At 41.6% G+C, this 18,335-nt stretch overlaps 1 protein-coding gene across 6 annotated transcripts in view; it reads right to left on the bottom strand.

The window, feature by feature from the left end:
• Positions 1–895: 895 nt before the first annotated feature.
• The window catches only part of LOC124038092 (LIM domain-binding protein 1-like), a 41,865-nt gene continuing 24,425 nt past the window's right edge, over positions 896–18,335 (bottom strand). For 2 of the 6 annotated variants that reach the window (XM_046353541.1, XM_046353544.1), the window contains 10 exons: positions 8,784–8,889; positions 8,635–8,679; positions 8,432–8,507; positions 8,213–8,315; positions 5,386–5,558; positions 4,963–5,085; positions 4,699–4,782; positions 4,421–4,544; positions 4,133–4,275; positions 896–2,985 (listed from right to left, as the gene is read on the bottom strand). In XM_046353541.1, the coding sequence (XP_046209497.1) occupies positions 2,746–2,985; positions 4,133–4,275; positions 4,421–4,544; positions 4,699–4,782; positions 4,963–5,085; positions 5,386–5,558; positions 8,213–8,315; positions 8,432–8,507; positions 8,635–8,679; positions 8,784–8,889 (1,217 nt within the window). In that variant the 3' untranslated portion in view covers positions 896–2,745. The remainder of the gene's footprint in view (positions 2,986–4,132; positions 4,276–4,420; positions 4,545–4,698; positions 4,783–4,962; positions 5,086–5,385; positions 5,559–8,212; positions 8,316–8,431; positions 8,508–8,634; positions 8,680–8,783; positions 8,890–18,335) is intronic. The other 4 variants (XM_046353543.1, XM_046353542.1, XM_046353545.1 and 1 more) reach the window with 4 other exon arrangements.

The following is an 18,335-nucleotide window of genomic DNA, read 5'->3' as shown; positions in this document are numbered from 1 at the left end:
TGAGCTTGTTGTCATTGCTGTGCGTTAAAGGGAAGACATCCTCCTCCCTCATGTGGTACCCTTCCTGCAGGCTCATGCTGACATGACCCTCCAGCATAACAATGCCACCAGCCATACTGCTCGTTCTGTGCGTGATTTCCTGCAAGACCAGAATGTCAGTGTTCTGCCATGGCCAGCGAAGAACCCAGATCTGAATCCCATTGAGCACGTCTGGGACCTATTGGATCGGAGGGTGAGGGCAAGGGCCATTCTCCCCAGGAATGTCCAGGAACTTGCAGGTGCCTTGGTGGAAGGAGATGCACTGCAGTACTTAATGCAGCTGCTGGCCACACCAGATACTGACTTACATTTGATTTCCCCCCCCCCCCTTGTCCAGGGACACATTATTCAATTTCTGTTAGTCACATGTCTGTGGAACTTGTTCCGTTTATGTCTCAGTTGTTGAATCTTATGTTCATACAAATATTTACAGATGTTAAGTTTGCTGAAAATAAACACAGTTGACAGTGAGAGGACATTTCTTTTTTTGCTGAGTTAAGTACACCACAGACGGTGATGCCCTATTTAGGGAAAAGGGTGTGATTTGAGGCGTGCCCTCAGTTTTCTATTTAGTCACTGCAGAAGTGCTGGACCAGAAGATAGGGATGTTCGAAAACATGATTGGATAGTCAAACATTATACAGTTAAGTCTGGGTGGATTTAGAGAGCTTGAGAGGGTTGGTCGTGTGGACTTGGGGGGCTGCTCAACTTGTCATGGAGCTCAGGAAAGACCCCTTGTGGTGAAACTTAGTATCTACACCAACTATGCACAGAGAAAACAGAGGATTCGTTCATCACTGTATTGACTTGACTGAAAATCATGTGAAAATAACTATGAGAAACATATGCTACACCATTTGAAATTATTGCCCTTTTTTTACTCTTCTCATACATCTGAATGTTGATAGTGACATTGGTGTGGGTTATTGACAAGGTAAAGTATAATTTAGATGACAAAGCCAGAGCAGCCCACCAACATCTGACATTGGAGGCAAAGACATGGACATTGTACATGATCTTGTGAATTTAAGCCAGACAGGCTCCATTGACATAAAAAAATCAATAAATTGTATGTTGAACCCAAATTCATAGCCAAGCTCATTGAATGTATTTTCCAAACGGTTCAAAAATGATTGTATTTTTGTATCTTTACTTTAGAGAGATGCATTAGATCAACACCCTAAGGCAGAATACATTAAATTACAATTATACAGGAACTACCTTTAAATATACAAGCACAAAGACACATAAAACATGAGGGGGGGGGAGCCCACAAAATTATTCTTAATACAAACCAATAGTATGTTGGGGATCGATGTTCAAAAAGGTCTTGCAAAGTTTAGCTTTCAAAAATTGTGATAAAATGTTTGGGAAAACAACACAAAATGTTTATCTTAAATCTTACAATGCCTTGTCAAAATTGTCTTCAAATGTTTCAAGTAGCAAATCGGAGAGAAACAAACCTCGTCTGAGGTGTGGACGCAAGGTACTGAGCAGATAAGTAGACAGAGGATAGGGTGCCACTTGGGATGCAACCCTATCCTCTAAGTGCACTACGTTTGCCCATAGCCCTATAGGTCCTTGTCAAAAATAGTTCACTACATGGGGAATAGGTGCCATTAAAGGCACAGCCTTGAACACTAAAGAGGTGGCCTTTCCCTTCAGATCAGAAACACTGGGCTTCGTTATAACCATATCGGACACTGACAGGCTACATACTGATTCAGACATAGACAACACAATATTACATAGAAGTAGTAATCAATCACAATAATACAAATGATCTAACAGTAATAATTATACAGTTATATACCGTTGATTCTCCTCTCCAGTCACAGGTTTCTGAATCTTTACAATTTCTTCATATAAGCCATAATAAAAAAGAACAAAACACCATCAATTCATAAGAAAAATAGATTGAAGTTAGTGGAAAAAAAGTGCAAAGAATATTCAGGGGTGTTTTTTTTTTACTTTGTTTTTGCTTGTCTGTTTCATTTTTAGAAATTGATATAAAAATAAAAAATTGAAATCAAATTAAAAACATAGAACATTGAAACCCACTTCTGTATGGCCAGGCGCTCTGGTCCAGGTGGGGAAGTAGGACCGCTCTCCAGTACCCTTGTGTGTGTATGAGATTTGCATGTGTGTATGTGTTGCTTGTGTGTGTGTTGTGTGTTTAAGGTTTAGCGTAGTGGTTCTCAACTCCGGTCCTCAAGCTCCGGCAGTGTACAGGTTTTTGTTCCAACCAGGTCCTACAAAACAAATAATTTCGTTTTTAAAAACTGAACGTTGGATTTATTCTGTAGTGCACACAATACTTTTTATTCTGCTAAATCTAAGAGATAATAAATAAAGCTAGGTATTCCTTCCCTGTGAGGTGAGCAAAACAGAAACAGAGGTACGTTGTCAAGGCAACACACCCAGAGACCCGAGGTTGGAACAAGAACCCGCCAATATGGCCGTGATGGCTAGCACTGTGATCATAAAAGGCAGAATCCAGCTCTGACTCAAACACTCTGACCGGTAAGCACAGACACTAAAAGAGCAGAGTCAGGCCTAGCGCTGATAAGCGAGGGGAGCCAGGAGAAGAGGGCCGGGGTTGAATACCACTGAGCATGTGCGAGAGAGAGAGCATGAGTAGCAATTCATTCTACAGGTAAATGAGTTGCGTATCTGGGTGCTGAGTTAGGGTTTATGGTTGTGGCTCTACTGTGAGGACTGAGAGTCGTTGTTCTTGCTGTCCTGGCTGTTGGGGGTCTTGTTGTTGTTCCAGGGTGAGTTTGCACCCCCCAGGGCAGGGGAGCTGCCGAAACTGTCCTCGTCCTCCAGGCCCCCCCCTCCATTGGCCGTGTCGAACTGGCCATTCTCCAGCCGCGTGATCAGACGCTCATCCTCGTCTCCAAACTCCCCTCCCATCAGAGTGGGCTCGCCCACCATCATCACGTCCTAGAGAGGGACAGCAAGCGCCGGAACATTATCCCCACAACCATGGGGGAGAACCGAGCATGGACGATCCCAAAGGACTTAGAAAATGGGATGGATGGGGCTGGGACTACCGTTGTTACTCGTAATGGTGAGTTTTGGGCTAGATGAGACTTATGGGATATAAAGTGTTTTATTGATTAATATTTTACATATCCTTTAGTTCCTTGAAGGCCTAAAATTATATGGACATTTTAAAGTAAAGCTTTTTGGGACCTCTGAAAATAAGGATAATTCATGTTTCAGTGACTGTCCATCCATGCTCACCCCACTTACAATCAGACATAACTCTGGGTTTCAGGCACCCAGCCCAAATAATCAACAACATCTACAACAGGCCCAATGCCGGTCTCTGTTCCAGGGATTTGGGTAATATCGCCCTTCCCTGTTGGTCAGCGGTGGGCAGCCCTAATCCTTGAGTGCTGCATCATGGGGGTTTTCATTCCACCTCGGGTCTCATTGGCTCACTCAATCAATAGCTGCTCAGCTGCCTGTAAATTCTATGTTTTGATAGGCTCAGGTAGATGTGGCTTTTAAGGTTGTAGGACGACAAAGCAGATTGAGCGGCATGTCTCACCCGCTCCAGGTAGACGCTATCCCTAACCACAATATACGATCAGAATGGCATATCTTCACTCCTAACTTTAATAGTTAGAGGGATGATATTGTATCTGATCCTGGGCCAGCGGTAAGGGGTAATGTCTACCTACTGAATGAGAGTGCGGCCCCAGAGGACCAGGTACTGCCCAGCACTGGCTCACGTCAGACAGGGAGTCTTTGGTATAATAAGCATAATATACACTTGCACTATCCCCCAATACCTGTAGCCGACTTTCCCCACTCTGATTTTAAGACCAAAAGCCCCACCTCCACCCTTCCTCCGCTCAACCCCTATCCAGCATTCCCCTATCCCAAACAACCCTGCCTTGAACTCATATCCTTATCATACCAGCCCCCATCCCCATCTTTCCTGGCCCCACACTCCCATGTTACCTGTCCCAACCCCACCCCGTCACTCTATCCCCACCCCACCTCCAAACACCTATCGTTCCCCGCTCCAAACCCCTATCGTTCCCCGCTCCCCACAAGGTCATGTAGATGGGATGCTTACAGGTACCTGTGTGGAGAGGGGGAAGTTGTTAGCAGGACTCTTCTTCTTGCTGTTGTTGTTGTTTCCTCCTCCAGCGCTCATGTTGCTTCCACCAGACATCTTCCTTTTCCTCCGCTTGTTGGGCGCTTGTCTGGCCGGCTCAGCTGGATATAAAGAGAGGGGAGAGGTGTTACTGAGATCTGCAGTGTGTGGGTGTGTGTCTTGATCAGGTTACCCATCACCCAAGTTTGGTTCACCATATAAAAGTGTGTTGTCTGTATACAGAGTGTGTGATGACTGTATGTTTACCTGGTGGGGCCACCATGCGTTGCCACTTTTGGAAGAGACAGGTCTTGAGACAGTCTCTGGGACTCAGACTGTAGGTCTTGTGTCTGGACATCAACTCCTGCATCGGCTCCAAGATCACACACAGCTAGAGGAAAGAGAAAGACATTGACAGTCAGACTGCCAATACTTCAGCACCTCTAATAGAATTCCAGCTCGGTAGGAACCCCGGTATGGTCAAATTAAAGTGCGTACAACTTCCTTTTTCATTCTACTTCAAGCACAAACTGGGGGTGACTTACCCTAAGGTAGTTGAGTGTGGAGTTGGACAGACCACATCTTGTGATGTTTTTGGCCAGCTGGTCCAGCATCTGAGGGTCCTGCACCTTGGAAGAGGGGGAGGAGAGCAGGGAAGCAATGACTGAATGGTGGTCAGTAAAACCGGCATCAATCAATAACTGTTTCACAAATGTTTAAATTGTGAATGATCATTGACATGTAAATTAATTGTTTTGGATTGTAATGTGATTTGTGGATTCAAATAAAGTATTTAAAGTGTGACTCACGTGCATAGCTAGTATGCTACGAGGCAGGACCTCTCTGTGTTGTCTGATACTAAAGTGCCATGTCTTGATCCTCATCATGTCGTCAAACATGAACTCCAGGTATAAACGACCCTCCACACACACCTAGAGGGGACAGAAGTTAAAGGTCAAACACAAAGGATGAGAGAGAGGAAAAAATAAAGCATTGTTTGTGTGTGTGTGTGGGGGGGGGGGGGCGCTGAAATTAGTGTTTGGATTTGTTGAGTTGTGGAACTGTCGATGGGACATTTGAGGATTTGGAAATGCAGAACACAATGTATATTTGCAATTGAGAGTTAAATGTGTGCTTGCAAATGGAGAATGGAATGTGTATTTGCAAATGGAGAACGAAATGTGTACAAAGGTCTGTATGTTCAAATGGACGAGAAAGTGTATTTTACGTACCTGTGTGAACATGGGCTTGCCGTTCTGTGTAACCATGGTGCACTGGTCACAGTCTAGAGACACAAAGTTACTGTGGAATGACTCTTTAGGGTGTTTCAATGTGTAGAACAGCTCAGTGGCGCCCCCTTCAAAGATACTTCGGAAGTACCGTGGGATCAATGTCCGGCCGATAGCTAAGGAGAAGAATAATTTAATGACATTCCTTTGTATAAAATACTACGGACAAGTATTAGGGATAAGTGAAGAGTGAAAAAAAAATGTTTTGTAATAATATATGCCATTTAGCAGATGCTTTTATCCAAAGCGACTTACAGTCATGTGTGCATACATTCTACGTATGGGTGGTCCCGGGGATCGAACCCACTACCCTGGCGTTAGAAGCGCCATGCTCTACCAACTGAGCTACAGAAGGACCATCATTTGTACTACCATAAGTATTTTTGCATAGATAAAATATTAAAGTTGAAAATAAAGTCAAATATTTAGAACTCGGAATTTCATTTCGAGAAAAAAGTAAACATTGAGAATAAAGTGGCAGTTATATTTCAAGATTAAAGAGGGGATTTGGTTAATTGCATGCCTCCCTGTTGCTGTGCACCGTTGAAATGCCTGAGTTAGATGACCTGGTGAAACCAATGATTTATATACACACACAACATGACTCACAGGGGGTGTTGAAGCAACCGTGCCTCCATCTTGGAACTCACCCACCATTGGGGAAAAAAATTATAATTTGGAACCTATAGAAATATATTTAATACATGTTAGTTATATTATGTAAGCTAAACATAAAAGCATTACAATTTTCCTTACGGTGTCTTTTTTTTATTACTAATGTTACTGTCCCCACTTTTTTATTTTAAATACATGTAATTTTGTCCTTGAAACATTTAATTGAAACACTGTAGAAACCCATTCATTCCTATGGAAGACTGATCCTACTGGGGAGGGCCAGTATGGCCGACAAGTGGCTTCAAAGCCTCTCAATAGCCAACACATAGCATCAGCAATCCAGGGTTTATATATATCATTCGGTTAAATTATAATTTGGAATTGGCTTTAGAAACGAGGATATCCTTACTCTTTTAGCACATAATATTATTATAAGTATTAGGACCTTGTGGCTGTGTGCTCAGTTTTATACACCTGTCGGCAACAAGTGTGAAATAGACAAATCCACCAATTTGAAGGGGTGTCCACATACTTTTATATATACAGTGTATTAGGAATTTCATCATTCCTCCTCCTCAGACCTCACCCCTCCCCTAGTCAAGTATCAGCCCTGCACTAGTTAAGCATCACCCCACCTTCTCAATCCTCACCCCTGCATTGGTCAGGTATAAGTTCTCAGTTCTCACCCTTGCATTACACCACATTCTTTTAAAACTACAATGACTATGACTATTGGCCGAAATACATGTACATTTAAACAGCCAGCTAGGAATGATCATTTAGCATCATGGTGATATATTTATTTCAAAAGGTACTAGCAAGAATAGCTTGGGGAATTATGTTTACATACACAAACTAGAGTCCTTCACTTGCTAGCTAGCTATGAACTTATTTACAGGATAGCTATCCACAAAAACTAAATAGGGTAGGTCTAGTTACATAGCAGGATCAATTAGTAATTCCCAATTAATTTGCTTACATTTAGGAAATGTTTGAAATGGGCATGAAATTCTTTAATTGATTAAACCAACCCATGTTATTTAGCTGTATTAAGCTATGGTGGTGTACCAGAATTCTAAGATTGTAATAGGTTGTGTTTACATAGTCCCTCACGGAATTACGTTTCAGTGGCCACGCCCCTCTACTGGGGTAGGGGTGTAAAGATCCCTCAATCTGCCGTCGGCGCACATACAAATTAGCCTCAAGGTTGCCTTGTTAAATCTTCTTCATTCTCTTCAATTAAATACCATGACTGTTTTCTCATTAGCTGGGAATGTTTGAAATGTCCAATACAACATACATCGGTGACAGACTGGTAGAATAGCTTGCATAGCTAAACATCACTAGCATTCACTGGTTGAAGTAACTTGAGAGTAATGGGAGTTGGTGACTATGACATGAATATATATATATAATTCACAACATTTGGACGGGAGTTATAATACAAAATAATTTAAACTGTCTTATTGCTTGAATTCAGGCTTGACTGAATGGTGAAAGATTGCTTCCGTACTACATTTAAATTTTCCCTAGTAACTTTGTAATGGAAATCAGTTTAATCATAGCAAATTATGGTATTTCTTAATTGCCAGCTACATTTTCCAAATATTATACCTCCATGTGTTGTCAGCTCTTACCATATTTTTGGGGCCAATGTAAAAGCTCATTGTGAACAAATGAGTGCAAGGGTGAGAAGGAGAAGTGAGGCTTGACTAATGCAGGGGTGAGGAAGAGTGACACTTGCCTTGTGCAGGTTTGATACTTGACATGGCGAGGGGTGAAGAATGAGAGTTCCTGATATGTATTCCCATACACTTGTGTACCAGCTAATCCCAGCAGTCTCATGTCAGTGTGATTATGGCTGAGAAGAATATCCTGCTGTAGCCTATTAAATAAATACTTTATTCTGGAGACAGTGACTTAATTCTCCAAATATTGCAACTTTATTCATGAATTTGTATTTTGACTTTATTCCAAATATGATTTTTTTAATATTCCCCACACACAATACCCTCACCAATCACCATTCATATTTTTTTCTCTTCACTTGGCCCTAATATTCTTGTGGAAAATAAAGACGGTAACCATAATGTGTAACAGGGTGAAATCTATAAGATCCCATTTTAAAGCCTCCCTGAAAGTCTAAGTGTCTTACTGTATCGTTTGGGCCCGTCCTCCAGACAAAAGGTGATGGTCAGCATGGCATCATCTTCAAAGAACTCTGTGGTGAAGGCATCCCACCAGAGATTGTCACAGTCCTACAACACACAATAAATGAATAAATCTGCCATCACAAGTTGTCAGAGTCTTACAAGAGCACAGTAAGACTGACAACCGGAATAATTGAGTTTGTGTGTGTGTGTTGGGCTTTCACCTCTGTCCAGTTCTGTAGCCGCTTGTTGAGCTCAAATATCCTGTAGTCTGTCTGGTTGCCGTATGGTGTAGGTCTCCTGCAACAGGACAGAGCAGGGTCAGTACACAACTTTATTTTCCGGTTGAAAGTTTTTCTCCAACACATTTTGGAGGCCTGAGGGGTGAGGGTTGAATCTGTGATGTATGCTCAGTCGGTGTACTCACCCTATGCCAGGCTCTAGGTATGACGGGGGGTACATTGGTGTTGGCCTGCAGGCGAGAGTGAAAATGTATTATAATAATTATATAGGTACTAATAGTACCAACCTACAGTACTAACAGTATGAGCTAAGTGGAAGTTGTGTGTGTCCTACCCCACGTCTCTGTCCAGCATGGTGCCGGGGTGGAAGGGGGGGAAGGCACTGCCGTTAGGGCCGGGCTCCTTGGGGGAGTACAGCTTGAACGACTTAGATGAACAGCCTGGGGAGAGAGAGAGAGAGAGAGAGAGAGAGAGAGAGAGAGAGAGAGAGAGAGAGAGAGAGAGAGAGAGAGAGAGAGAGAGAGAGAGAGAGAGAGAGAGAGAGAGAGAGAGAGAGAGAGAGGGAGGAAAAAAGGAGATTGAGCGATTTGGTGCTCTGTACACAGCAACAACAAAATCGAGCAATGAATTGTAGCCTCGCACCAACACGCCCCACGATTGAGCCATAAGACTGCTAAATAGTTACATTGCATTGACCCTATCTTGCACTGAATATGCACACTCAAGCATAAATAAACACACGAAATATATATATACACACACACAGCAACAACAAAATCCAAGTTCATAATTTTAAAAGGCTAATTGATCATTAGAAAACCATTTTGCAATTGAGAAAGAGGAAAAGTAATGAAAACCATTTTGCAATTGAGCAAGAGGACAGGTACTAGTGTCTAGTAAGAGAAACAGACACCGCACAAGTCCTTAACTGGCAGCTTCAATAAATGGCACCCACAAAACACCAAGATGCTGGCCTTCTAGGCAGAGTTGCAACGAAAAAGCCATATCTCAGACTGGCCAATAAAAAGAAAAGATGACAGACACTGGACAGAGGAACTCCGCCTAGAAGGCCAGCATCCCGGAGTCGCCTCTTCACTGTTGACATTGAGACTGGTGTTTTGCAGGTACTGTTTAATGAAGCTGCCAGTTGAGGACTTGTGAGGTGTCTGTTTCTCAAACTAGATCCACTAATGTACTTGTCCTCTTGCTCAGTTGTGCACAGGGCCCTCTCTTTCTATTCTGGTTAAGAGTCAGTTTGCACTGTTATGTTAAGGGAGTAGTACACAGCTTTGAACAAGATCTTCAGGTTATTGGCAATTTCTCGCATGGAATTACTTTCATTTCTCAGAACAAGAATAGACTAATGAGTTTCAGAAGAAAGTTGTTTGGTTTTGGCCATTTTGAGCCTGTAATCTAACCCACAAATGCTGATGCTCCAGATACTCAACTAGTCAAAAGAAGGCCAGTTGTATTGCATATTTAAATCAGCACCACACCAGCTTTCAGCTGTGCTAACATAATTGAAAAGGGGTTTTCTAATGATCAATTCACCTTTTAAAATTATAAACTGGGATTAGCTAACAAAACGTGCCATTGGAACACAGGACTGGTGGTTGCTGATAATGGGCCTTTGTACACCTATGTAGATATTCCATTATTATTTTTAAAATTATCTGCCGTTTCCAGCTACAATAGTCATTTACAACTTGTCTACACTTTATTTCTGATCAATTTGATGTTATTTTAATTGGCAAAAATGTGCTTCTCTTGCAAAAACAAGGACATTTCTAAGTGACCCCAAACTTTTGACTGGTAGTAATATTTATACACACACATATACAGTCGTGGCCAAAATTTGAGAATGACGCAAATATTATTTTCCACAAAGTTTGCTGCTTCAGTGTCTTTAGATATTTTTGTCAGACGTTACTATGGAATACTGAAGTATAATTACAAGCATTTCATAAGTGTCAAAGACTTTTATTGACAATTACATGAAGTTGATGCAAAGAGTCAATATTTGCAGTGTTGACCCTTCTTTTTCAAGACCTTTGCAATCCGCCCTGGCATGCTGTCAATTAACTTCTGGGCCACATCCTGACTGATGGCAGCCCGTTCTTGCATAATCAATGCCTGGAGTTTGTCAGAATTTGTGGGTTTGTGTTTGTCCACCCGCCTCTTGAGGATTGACCACAAGTTCTCAATGGGATTAAAGTCTGGGGAGTTTCCTGACCCTGGACCCAAACTATTGATGTTTTGTTCCCCGAGCTACTTAGTTATCACTTTGCCTTATGGCAAGGAGCTCTATCATGCTGGAAAAGGAATTGTTAGTCACCAAACTGTTCCTGGATGGTTGGGAGAAGTTGCTCTCAGAGGATGTGTTGGTACCATTCTTTATTCATGGCTCTGATCTTAGGCAAAATTGTGAGTGAGCCCACTCCCTTGGCTGAGAAGCAACCCCACACATGGTCTCAGGATGCGTTACTGTTGGCATGACACAGGACCGATGGTATCGCTCTCCTCGTCTTCTCCGGACAAGCTTTTTCAAGCTTTCCCCCAGTCCTCAGCAGTCCAATCCCTGTACCTTTTGCAGAATATCAGTCTGTCCCTGATGTTTTTCCTGAAGAGAAGTGGCTTCTTTGCTGCCCTTCTTGACACCAGGCCATCCTCCAAAAGTCTTCGCCTCACTGTGCGTGCAGATGCACTCACACCTGCCTGCTGCCATTCCTGAGCAAGATCTGTACTGGTGGTGCCCCAATTCTGCAGCTGAATCAACTTTAGAAGACAGTCCTGGCGCTTGCTGGACTTTCCTGGGTGCCCTGAAGCCTTCTTAACAACAATTGAACCGCTCTCCTTGAAGTTCTTGATGATCCGATAAATGGTTGATATAGGTGCAATCTTACTGGCAGCAATGTCCTTGCCTGTGAAGCCCTTTTTGTGCAAAGCAATGTTGACTGCACGTTTTTCCTTGCAGGTAACCATGGTCGACAGAGGAAGAACAATGATTCCAAGCACCCCCCTCCCTTTGAAGCTTCCAGTCAGTTATTCGAACTCAATCGGCATGACAGAGTGATCTCCAGCCTTGTCCTTGTCAACACTCACACCTGTGTTAACGAAAGAATCACTGACATGTCAGCTGGTCCTGTGGCAGGGTGAAATGCAATGGAAATTTTTATTTGGGAGTCAGTTAATTTCCATGACAAAGGGGGACCTTGCAATTAATTGTAACTCATCTGATCTCTACACAACATTCTGGAGTATATGCAAATTGACATTATACAAACTGAGGCAGCAGACTGATAATTCATATTTGTGTCATTCAAAACTTATGGCCACGACTGTACACAAACATTCACTCATCATATGCTGCTGCTGCTACTCCGTTCCTTATTCGTACTCTTATCATGTATTCTGCTTAGGGTTGAATGGCGGGAACCTGACTGATATTTACCATACCAAAACCACTTTTCCCAGGATAAATCAATTATAATAAATTATTTGTATGAACAGCATGATGTGAAATGGAATTGTTAAATTATATGTATAAATCTGGCTACTCTCCTGCCTTCTCTCTGCATGATCAATCAACGCGCAGGGTGGGGACATACAGCCCATCTCAGTACGGAGTGCAGTTCAAAATGCATGTAGATCTGTCATGGTAACTTGTTTTCTTATGACAGGATGGCCCTACATTTGCTGCAGCATAGCCTTTTCTACATGACTATAAGGACCGAACGCGTGTGTAATTCACACATCTCCATCTGGCTTTCAGGGGTCACCTTAAATAGTAAAGATTTTATTTTATTGCAGCTGCCATTTTAAATTCTATTCTAATTGCACCCGAAATAGACAATCCGCCTCCGTCTCTTGCGCAATATGCATGCACCGGTCCTCCGCTTGCCTCTCTCCAACCCTTCTGTTGTCTCCACATTCTGTATACTCCCCTTGTCTTAAGTGTAAAAATGACCCACTTTCACTAAACCTCTAAAAATTGAATTTTAAACCTCAAATATATTTTACGTGAAGAAACAACCTGTCATTCATCACAAACTCTGAATATCTGGGTTTTCCCTCTTCACAATGCAGAAAGACTGCATTTAAATCAGTGTACAACAAATTTTTATTACAACACACCCATTGTTTTCTTTACTAAAGTATACGTTTATTATTTCTAAAAAGGTACTGCATAGGTGTAAACATACATTTTTTTAGCAAGAGATAGCACTTGTATAGCCTAAGAAAGTAGCAGAGATGTGCAGAAAGTTTTGAATGCATTTTATTGAAGGGAAACAAGTTAACTTTTTTTTTCACAGTGATATATTCTTACTGTACAATGAGCAATTCAACTACAAAATACTAGTCTTCTCCCATTTTGTAAACTATTGCCCCTACCCACAAGGTGTATAAACAAAATAATAAAATAAGATCAAAACAAAAACAAATCAACTCTAATTAGCACATGTAGGACAGTATGCAAGTGTGTGTGCATGGACTTTGCAGATGAATCCCTGAACAGCTTTCACAAGCGCTGCAGACGCTGCTGTGTGGGGTTACTTTCCCAGCTGCTCCAGGAACGATGATGATTATTATTACTATTACTTCCAGTGGCATCGTGGCACAGAAAAATAGCCCTTCCACTCTCTGCATCCCAGAGACTACATGTGGCCTCGACCTCGGGACCCATACACACCCACTAAGATAAGCAGCCATATGTAGGTACGCAGGTCAATCTCATCCATCCTGTTCCAGGTGACTCCATATTTACAGAAACCCTCCAAATTGGTCATCTCCAGGGTTATTTTTTCCATGGCTGATGTGATGCACATGTAGAATGTTGAGGCTAAGTCCTGGGCAACTGCATGTCCTGTGGTCATCCTGCCCTGGTTGTTATATGGTGACAAGGACCATGTTATTTTACTGTTCTTTGACAAAAATTTATCTTTCGGCGTGGGAGATTTCTTCATCTGAAAATGCATCATGCTCTGGGTTATTCTTCCCCCATCTTCAGATACCTCCTTTTCTAAATCATTGTTCTCTTGTTCCTCCTGGACATACAAAAAAAAAATCAATACTACGACCTGCTGGGCACTGAAACGTGCACTCACAGCTTCAGCAAAGAGGGAACTGGGGGACTCATCTGCAGTCTGACTGTATTCCCCATGAGTAAACAATGCTTTCAAAAAATGTTTATTTTGTCTGAAATTGTTTTTATTTTGTATGTGAACTTGAGTCATGTGTGGGGTTATGGAGGGGAGATGCTGCACATGCACAATTACGTTTTAGTTTTGTCTGAGTTCAATCAGTAGCACAATCTCAATTTCTTAGTGTGTGTGTTTGTGTGTAAATGATTTTAACTGCCGGGTCAAAAATGACCCTAAGACAATCTTTGTACCCTGGTGGTGTACAGCTTTCATGGAAATATGAACAAAGGCGATGTTTCACTTTTTCTAATGTTGGGGGTCATTCTACGGAAAGTTATCGAATTTCAAGTTGAAAAAATATAATTTAGGGGGTTCTCTCCGCTGTTAAACAGTGGCGGGTCATTTTCGACCTAAATGATATCACAAAACTGATTTGACATGATTATTGTTTAGATCCCCACATTATTTACATTAGAAATATTGTTTCAATGTCCAACCTTTTGATGTTAAAGCTTTGGGGCAGAGTCTCTCTACACACAAAGGATGTTTGACTTCTTCATATTGCAGTTCAGATTGAATTTATGACCAAGACTTTATGACCAGTCGTTAAAGTCACAGGACCAGCCCACTCTCCCCTTCCTCTCTGGTGGGAGAGGGGGGGGGGGGCTCTCTTTGATCCTCATCCAGGAGGGAGGAAAAAATAGCCAACCCTAATTCTGATGCCTAGTCACTTTACCCTGCCTTTATGTACATATCTACCTCAAACACCTCACACCCCTGCACATTGAAATGGTACTGCTACTCCCTGTATATAGCTTCATTCTTCAAATCAAACCTTAAAAAAAAAAAATTGGTCACACACACGGTGAACAGATGTTATTGCGAGTGTAGCGAAATGCTTGCACTTCTAGTTCCGACAGTGCAGCAATATCTAACAATTACACAACTACCTAATACACACAAATCTAAGTAAAGGAATAACGATATATACACTACTGTTCAAAAGTTTGGGGTCACTTGTTTGTGTCATGTCCTTGTTTTTTAAATAAAAGCACATTTTTGCCCATCAAAATAACATCAAATTGATCAGAATTACAGCGTAAACATTGTTAATGTTGTACATGACTTGTTGCTGGAAATGGCTGATTTTTTAAAATGGAATATCTACCTGGGCGTACAGAGGCTCAATATCAACCATCACAACTCCTGTGTTTCAATGGCACATTGTGTTAGCTAATCCAAGTTTATCATTTTAAAAAGACTGTTTGATCATTAGAAAACCCTTTTGCAATTATGCACAAAAACTGTTGTCCTGATTAACTTCGATGAATAAGGTGCCCAGAGTAAACTCCCTGCTACTCAGACCCAGTTGCTAATATATGCAGATTATTAGTATTGGATAGAAAACACTGAAGTTTCCAAAACAGTTAACATAATGTATGTGAGCATAACAGAACTCATATGACAGGCAAAAACCTGAGAAAAATCCAACCAGGAAGTGGGAAATCTGAGGTTTGTAGTTTAAAAAGTGATTGCCTATCCAATATACTGTCTATGGGGTCATATTGCACTTCCTAGGGCTTCCACTATGAAAGGGGAGCGAATAAGAGCTGTTTGAAACAGGGGTCTGGCTGAAAGCCTTTAGCTAAGTCTCGCACGCGAGCTCCAATCCCTTTCCTTTCTAAAGGAATTGTCCGGTTGGAATATTATTGAAGATTCATGATAAAAACATGCTAAGGTTTGATTATATACACATCGTTTGACATGTTTCTACGAACTAATGGAACTTTGACTTTTTGTCTAGACTTCGTGCCCGCGCCTTGTGCATTTGGATTTGTGAAGTAAAGGCGCGAACAAAAAAGGGGGTGTTTGGACATAAATTGACTTTATCGAACAAAACAAACATTTATTGTGGAACTGGGATTCCTGGGAGTGCATTCCGATGAAGATCAAAGGTAAGTGGATATTTATAACGCTATTTCTGACTTGTGTGACACATCTCCTTGGTTGGAAAATATTTCTATGTCTAGGCGCTGACCTAACATAAACGTATGGTGTGCTTTCACTGTAAAGATTTTTTGAAATCTGACAGTGGTTGCATTAAGCAGAAGTTTCTTTAACCGTATGTTTAACACTTGTATCTTTCATCAATGTTTATGATGAGTATTTTTGTAATTTGATGTGGCTCTCTGCACTTTCACCAGATGTTTGTTTGAAACAAAGCATTTCTGAACATAATGCACCAATTTCAAACAAGTTTTTTGGACATAAAGATCAACTTTATCGAACAAAATACACATTTATTGTCTAACATGGAGTCCTGGGAGTGCCATCCGGTGAACATCAAAGGTTAGTGATTAATAAACGCTTTTTCCGTCTTTTGTGACACCTCTCCTTCTTTGGAAATTGGTTGTATGGTTCTCTGTGGCTAGGAGCTGACCTAACATAATCGCAAGGTGTGCTTTCGACATAAAGCCTTTTTGAAATCTGACACTGTGGCTGGATTAACAGGAAGTTTATCTTTAAAATGGTGTATAATACTTGTATGTTTGAGGAATTTTAATTATGAGATTACTGTTTTGAATTTGGAGCCCTGCAATTTCACTGGCTGTTGGCGAGGTGGGACGCTTATCGTCCCACATATCCCAGAGAAGTTAAAGCAATAAAACTGGCCTTCTTTAGACTATTGTATTTCTGATCAATTTATTGTATTTTTTTAAATTAACAAACATTTGCTTTTCTTTCAAAACAAGGACATTTCTAAGTGACCCCCCAAACTTTTGAACGGTAGTGTACATATAAATATATGAATGAGCAATGACAGAGTGGCATAGGCAGGATGCAATACATGGTATAATATACAGTAAATACATGAGATTAATAATGTTTCCAGATCTTGCATTACTCAAGTGGCATTATTGAAGTGACTAGTGATCCATTTATTAAAGTGGCCAATGAATTCAAGTGTGTATGTAGGCAGCAGCGTCTCTATACTAGTGATGGCTATTTAACAGTCTGATCGCCTTGAGCTAAAAGCTGTTTTTCAGTCTCTCAGTCGCAGCTTTAACCTCTTGAAGCTATGGGGGCGCTATTTGATTATTGGATAAAAAAAAGTGCCCGTTTTAAGCGCAATATTTTGTCACGAAAAGATGCTTGACTATGCATATAATTGGCAGCTTTGGAAAGAAAACTGACGTTTTCAAAACTGCAAAGATATTATCTGTGAGTACCCCAGAACTGATCTTACAGGCGAATCCAAGATGAAACTTCAAACAGGAAATCAGCAGGATTTTTGACGCTCTGTTGTACTAACGTCTCCTTATATGGCTGTGAATATGCTGTGAACGAGCTTATGCGCTCTGCCGTTTGTCCAAGATGTCTGCAGCATTGTGACGTATTTGTAGGCATATCATTGGAAGATTGGCCATAAGAGACTACATTTGCCAGGGGGCAATCCGGTGTCCTTTGTCTAAGTCGGTGCGTAATTCCCAGTGGCAATCCTTGTACCATGCGATACAGGAAAAGACTCATACTTCCAGGAACGATACATCATTGAAGAGTTATGTGAAAAACACATTGAGGATTGGTTCTAAACAACGTTTGCCATATTTCAGTCAATATTATAGAGTTAATTTGGGAAAAAGTTCAGCGTTTGGATAACTGAATTTTCGTTTTTTTTTTTGGTAGCCAAACGTGATGCACCAAACGGACCGATTTCTCCTGCACAAAAAATATTTCAGGAAAAACTGAACATTTGCTATCTGAGAGTCTCCTCATTAAAAACATCCAAAGTTCTTCAAAGGTAAATGATTTATTGAATGTTTGTGAAAATGTTGCCTGCTAAATGCTAATGCTAACGCTAAATGCTAGTTTGCTATGGTAGAGAAGCATATTTTTGAAAATCTGAGATGACAGTGTTGTTAACAAAAGGCTAAGCTTGAGAGCTAGCATATTCATTTCATTTCATTTGCGATTTTCATGAATAGTTAACGTTGCGTTATGGTATTGAGCATGAGGCTATGATTACGCTACCGGATCCGGCATGGCTCGACGCAAGAAGTTAATGCACCTGTACTGACTTCGCCATTCTGGATGGTAGCGGGGTGAACTGGCAGTGGCTCAGGTAGTTGTTGTCCTTGATCTTTTTGGCCTTCCTGTGACATTGGGTGATGTAGGTGTCGTACAGGGCATGTAGTTTGCCCCCGATGATGCATTGTGCAGACAGCACCACCCTCTGGAGAGCCTTGCAGTTGTGGGCAGTGCAGCTGCCATACCAGGCGGTGATGCAGCCCGACACGATGCTCTCAATTGTGCATCTGTAAAAGTTTGAGGGTTTTAGGTAACAAGCTACATTTCTTCAGCCTCCTGAGGTTGAAGAGCTGCTGTTGCGCCTTCACCACACTGTATGTGTGGGTGGACCATTTCAGTTTGTCCGTGATGGGTAAGCCGAGGAATGGGAGAAAAAAAAAAAAGAAAAAAAAACTTTCCACCTTCTCCACTGCGGTCCCAATTGCACAGGATGGGGTTGAGACCTGGGGCCTCTAGCTTGATGAGCTTGGAGGGTACTATGGTGTTGAATGCTGAGCTTTAGTCAACGAACAGCATTCCTCTTGTCCCAATGGGATAGGGCAGTGTGCGGTGTGCAGAAATTGCATCTTTTGTGGACCTATTGGGGCAGTAAATAAATTGAAGTGGGTCTTGGGGGACAAGTAAGGTGGAGGTGATATGATCCTTGACTTGCCTCT

Source organism: Oncorhynchus gorbuscha, linkage group LG06 (assembly GCF_021184085.1).
Source record: "Oncorhynchus gorbuscha isolate QuinsamMale2020 ecotype Even-year linkage group LG06, OgorEven_v1.0, whole genome shotgun sequence".
Classification (NCBI taxonomy): Eukaryota; Metazoa; Chordata; class Actinopteri; order Salmoniformes; family Salmonidae; genus Oncorhynchus; species Oncorhynchus gorbuscha.
Note: the sequence above shows the minus strand (reverse complement) of the source record. Positions and strands in the feature narration are given on the sequence as shown.